At 43.1% G+C, this 6,000-nt stretch overlaps 1 protein-coding gene across 1 annotated transcript in view; it reads left to right on the top strand.

Moving 5' to 3' along the window:
* Nucleotides 1-209: 209 nt before the first annotated feature.
* Nucleotides 210-6,000, top strand: part of CTSO (cathepsin O) — a 30,375-nt gene continuing 24,584 nt past the window's right edge. Inside the window, exon 1 of the mRNA XM_027598212.2 lies at nucleotides 210-435. Coding sequence (XP_027454013.1) covers nucleotides 301-435 — 135 coding nt within the window. The 5' untranslated portion in view covers nucleotides 210-300. The remainder of the gene's footprint in view (nucleotides 436-6,000) is intronic.

Below are 6,000 nucleotides of genomic sequence, written 5' to 3'. Positions count from 1 at the left end.
TAGTCTGCATTCTCGCGTGTTGCATAAGGAATGACTCTCAGGCTTTCCTCTAACCGCTGGGAGATGAAACCAGAAAGCACATGGTCATGTGCCTAAAGCTGCCACAAAACACCAGCGAAACCGCCACCGTTCCCAACTAATAGGATTCCCAGGTACGGAGCGTTGTCGCCTAAAGGAGCGGCCAAGCCCCCAGCACCGTGCACCCAGTTCAGCTGCTCCCAACCCGCAAACCCGGGAGGGGGAGGAGCCGAGGAATCGAAAGAGAAACCCGGCGGGAGCTGGCGGCCGGAGGCCGCGGGGATGGAGCTGCGGGCGCTGCGGCTCCTCTGGCTGCTTTGCTGCTGTTTCTGCGGCGGCGGCCGCTCCGCGGACCCCCGCGCCACCTTCACAGCGACGGAGCCGCGGAGCCGCGAGCGACAGGCAGCCGCCTTCCGGGTACCGAGCGCGCGCCGCCCTGTGTCTTTCCTGGTCTCCCCTTCCCGTCCCGGGTCTGGGCTGGGGCCGCGGGGGGGGGGGGGGGGTTGAGGGGGGGGTCACTGAGAGCCGCCCCTCCTGGTGGTCACCCAGCCCGCGGTTCGGTGACGGCTTTGGGCTTTCGGAGAAGTTCGCATGCCAACTTCTCCCTCCGTTCCCCACGTGGCCGCTCTCCCTTGTCTGGGCTAACCAAGAGATTGGATGTTCCAGGGAAGATTTGTCGCCGTGGATCTATAGGATGAGCTCAGAGTAATCAATGGATCTGTTCAAAGTATTCTCGATTGGAAGAGGCACCCCTTTTAGCAGTGCCCTGGACGGTTCTCACAGCCTTCCAAAGCGGTTCCTTTTCAAAGTTACGGGAACCTGAGAGAGGCGCAAGAAGCCTGTCGGGGTTTTCTCTTCCGCAGGGGGGCGCTGGTGACCCCCCTGTGATCAGAATGTTCTAAACAAAGAACTTGCTTTTAGAAAGCTCAGAGCCCTGCCCCTTTGCGATTTTCCTGAACTGGGCCTCCTTCAACTAGTGCGGGAACCTTCAAATTTTTCTTGACTTGGTGGAGATGGATTTTGAAAAAAGGGAAGCATTTCATTTCCTTTTCCCATTATTTTCAAAAGTCTGCATAATAATGCTTAGTCGTTAAGCGGCTGCCTTCTGCTCCGGTCATGATCGCAGCGTCCTGGAATCGAGCCCCGAGCAGGGAGCCTGCTTCTTTCTCTCCCACTCCCCCTGCTTGTGTTTCCTCTCTTGCTGTGTCTCTCTCTGCCAAATAAATAAATAAAACCTTTAAAAAAAATAGTCCTTAGATTTTTAACCCGGCTTTAAACCTCTGGAATGGACCTAGTTAGCTGAGTATAAATAGGCTCTTTCCTGTAACCTAGAGATAACGATTTAGAGTTTGCCTCACACTGTTCTATATATCTGATACCATTTAACAATTTTTTTAATGATGAAAGAAATCATTTGATTATAAAAGAAAACTGATTCATTCTAAATAAAAAATAAGAATTTAATAATACTGCTTGTTGGAATTATATTTCGTTTTTTGCTGGTATAGTCTTGGGATTTCTCCTGGAGTTCTATGGCGGTATTCTTTTCTGCTCCTCCTCTCTCCCCCAGAAAATTCCAGTGTTTAGGAAATCCCAGCCTTACCTGATTCTGCCCACTCTTGTTTTTTTGCCCACACCAAGATGTGTACTTTTGTGTCTGTTTTATTGCTCTTGAGTTACATTCTAGCTTTTAAAACCAGAAGCATTGCTTGAGAACAAACTTTCTGTCCTGGGTTCTACCCCTGTCCTGAGCTTGGTTGCCAATGGTGGTGACCCAAACCCTTTCGAGAGAAATAGTCAATCTCATCTATACTGATAATATATTCAGTGGCTGAATAAATAAACTCACTGCTGTCCTCAAGAAAATCATGTTGGAGGATTGGAGGCACAAGGAGTCTCTAGTAATAAATGTATTTTTAACATACAATTTATATGATTTATAAGTATATATTTTTACTTATATAGTTACTCATATTGGTCCTGTGAAGAAAGTGTACCCAGGAGACGAATGTCTCCAAAATGCAGCTCTTCTCAGGAAAAGTACAAGGATCCATGACAGGAGATGGAAAATTTAAGTGGAGGAGTACGGTTATGAAGATTTTTAGTACATTTAAAAACCTGCAGTCGTCAGGGCGCCTGGGTGGCTCAGTCGGTTAAGCGTCTGCCTTCGGCTCAGGTCATGATCCCAGGGTCCTGGGATCGAGCCCCGCATCCGGTTCCCTGCTCGGCGGGAAGCCTGCTTCTCCCTTTCCCACTCCCCCTGCTTGTTGTGTTCCCTCTCTCGCTGTCTCTCTCTGTGTCAAATAAATAAATAAAATCTTTAAAAAAAATTAAAAAAATAAAAAATTAAAAAAAATAAAAATAAAAACCTGCAGTCAAAAAAACCCACAAAAGTTTTCAAAGCAATTGCTTCTAGTGGGAGTCCACTTCATGAAGTGGATGCCCAGAAATGAAAGGTTTAGACTTCAAAACACATTGCTGGAAAGTGGGAGAACCTCTTGGTGTTAGAATCTAGATGTCTGGACCTGGAGTAGAGGGCTGGACACAGGCAAAGATAGAAAAGGCCTTGCTTCCTTGGTCCCCGTGAGCATTTGGAAGAATTCTTCTGACCTAGCAGGATAGATTAAAGTATGTGGTAACTAAAACTCAGTATAACTCTATAATGCTTTACTTCTATAAGATGATGTCAAGTTAGGAATTGGCTGAGATGCCCCACTGTTTACCCATTAGGTAAATTATGTGCAGAATCTAGAAAATGTCCTTGCTTCACAGTGAAGTTAAAGTTTTTAAAAAAATAGGGGCACTCGTGGGTGGCTCAGTTGGTTGAGCTTCCGACTCTTGGTTTCAGCTCAGATCATGATCTCAGGATTGTGGGATCCAGCCTCTCATGGGGAAATCTGCGTACAGTGGGGAGTCTGCTGGAGGTTCTTTTCCTCTCCCTCTGCCCTTACCCCACTTTCTCTCTCTCTCTCTCTCTCAAATGAATAAATAAATCTTTTAAACAAAAGTTTAAAAAAATAAAGCTTGAAAATTAAAAGAGAATCATAAAACACTCTGTATTGGGCCAGAATCTATAGATGGCTTAAAAAGTAAAGAAATCCTGAGGACCAAGAGCTGTAGTCTTTGGATCTTTGTTTCTTATTTAGGGATAGCAAATAGGTCTCATGTGTTTGCAAACTGATTGACTAATAGTTGCTGCCTGAAATATGGTATTGGAAAGTACTCAGGAGATTGCAGTTGGAGACAGTTGGAGAAAGTGTCTAATTGATTAGTAATGTCTTTCACAGTGGTAGGTTCAGAGACTGATGAAAGGGTCTTGTTATCCCTGCCTTATGTATTTTCATAAGTTCCTAGGAATATTTCTTAAATATTAAATACACTGTTATTTACTGATGCTCATTATTTCACCACAGGACAGTTCGTATTCTTATGCCTTCGAGAAGTCACAGACCCAATAGTGGAACTAATAAAACTCGTATGTACTCACTTCAGAATAATGTTTATATGCCAGTACAAATGTGATTTGTGCATAAAATTTCAGGATATTCACCTTAAAAATTCTTGCCATAAAATGATATATGCTACATTGTTAAAATAAAATTATATGTAATTGTTAGGCGTGTTGTTTGTGTATAAATAGAAGATAGTAGTTTATGTATAAATAGAAGATTTTACAATGAATGATCCTAGCTAATAAGTCACAGATATTTGCCATAATCAGCCCCTTGAAATCTGGATTGTCTTCTGCAAACGAACTCTATGCAACAATGCTTTAAACCACATTTTCTGCCTAACATAGACAGGTGAATTTGATGTAAGATACTGTTGTTCAAGTGACAATTTTCTTTTTTTTTTTAATTTTTTTATTGTTATGTTAATCACCATACATCATTAGTTTTTGATGTAGTGTACCATGATTCATTGTTTGTGCATAACACCCAGTGCTCCACGCAGAACGTGCCCTCTTTAATACCCATCACCAGGCTAACCCATCCCCCCAACCCCCTCCCCTCTGGGAACCTCAGTTTGTTTTTCAGAGTCCATCGTCTTTCATGGTTCGTCTCCCCCTCCGACTTACTCCCCTTCATTCTTCCCCTCCTGCTATCTTCTTCTTCCTTTTTTTTCTTAACATATATTGCATTATTTGTTTCAGAAGTACTGATCTGTGATTCAACAGTCTTGCACAATTCACAGCGCTCACCATAGCACATACCCTCCCCAATGTCTGTCACCCAGCCACCCCATCCCTCCCACCCCCCACCACTCCAGCAACCCTCAGTTAGTTTCCCGAGGTTAAAAATTCCTCATATCAGCGAGGTCATATGATACATATGATACATGTGTTTCTCTGATTGACTTATTTCACCCAGCATAACACCCTCCAGTTCCATCCATGTCGTTGCAAATGGCAAGATCTCATTCCTTTTTATGGCTGCATAATATTCCATTGTGTATATATACCACATCTTCTTTATCCATTCATCTGTCGATGGACATCTTGGCTCTTTCCACAGTTTGGCTATTGTGGACATTGCTGCTATAAACATTGGGGTGCACGTACCCCTTCGGATCCCTACATTTGTATCTTTGGGGTAAATACCCAGTAGTGCAACTGCTGGATCGTATGGTAGCTCTATTTTCAACTGTTTGAGGAACCTCCATACTGTTTTCCAGAGTGGTTGCACCAGCTTGCATTCCCACCAACAGTGTAGGAGAGTTCCCCTTTCTCTGCATCCCCACCAACATCTGTCGTTTCCTGACTTATTAATTTTAGCCATTCTGACTCATGTGAGGTGGTATCTCATGGAGGTTTTGATTTGGATTTCCCTGATGCTGAGTGACATTGAGCACTTTTTCATGTGTCTGTTGGCCATTTGGATGTTTTCTTTGGAAAAATGTCTGTTCATGTGTTCTGCCCATTTCTTGATTGGATTATTTGTTCTTTGGGTGTTGAGTTTGATAAGTTCTTTCTAGATTTTGGATACTAGCCCTTTATCTGATACGTCATTTGCAAATATTTTCTCCCATTCTGTCGGTTGTCTTTTGGTTTTGTGGACTGTTTCTTTTGCTGTGCAAAAGCTTTTTATCTTGATGAAATCCCAATAATTCACTTTTGCCCTTGCTTCCCTTGCCTTTGGCGATGTTTCTAGGAAGAGGTTGCTGTGGCTGAGGTCGAAGAGGTTGCTACCTGTGTTCTCCTTTAGGATTTTGATGGACTCCTGTCTCACGTTTAGGTCTTTCAACCATTTGGAGTCTATTTTTGTGTGTGGTGTCAGGAAATGGTCCAGTTTCATTCTTCTGCATGTGGCTGTCCAATTTTCCCAACACCATTTGTTGAAGAGACTGTCTTTATTCCATTGGACATTCTTTCCTGCTTTGTCAAAGATGAGTTGACCATAGAGTTGAGGGTCCATTTCTGGGCTCTCTATTCTGTTCCATTGATCTCTGTGTCTGTTTTTGTGCCAGTACCATACTGTCTTGATGATGACAGCTTAGTAATATAGCTGGAAGTCTGGAATTGTGATGCCTCCAGCTTTGCTTTTCTTTTTCAATATTCCTCTGGCTATTCGGGGGTCTCTTCTGGTTCCATACAAATTTTAGGATTATTTGTTCCATTTCTTTGAAAAAAGTGGATGGTATTTTGATGGGGATTGCATTGAATGTGTAGATTGCTCTAGGTAGCATTGACATCTTCACAATGTTTGTTCTTCCAATCCATGAGCATGGAACGTTTTTCCATTTCTTTTTGTCTTCTTCAATTTCTTTCTGAGTACAGACCCTTTGCCTCTTTGGTTAGCTTTATTCCTAGGTATCTTATGGTTTTGGGTGCAATTGTAAATGGGATCGACTCCTTGATTTGTCTCTCTTCTGTCTTGTTGTTGGTGTATAGGAATGCCACTGATTTCTGTGCATTGATTTTATATCCTGCTACTTTACTGAATTCCTGTATGAGTTCTAGCAGTTTTGGGGTGGAGTCTTTTG

The sequence above is a fragment of the Zalophus californianus genome, chromosome 2, assembly GCF_009762305.2.
Source record: "Zalophus californianus isolate mZalCal1 chromosome 2, mZalCal1.pri.v2, whole genome shotgun sequence".
NCBI lineage: Eukaryota > Metazoa > Chordata > Mammalia > Carnivora > Otariidae > Zalophus > Zalophus californianus.
Note: the sequence above shows the minus strand (reverse complement) of the source record. Positions and strands in the feature narration are given on the sequence as shown.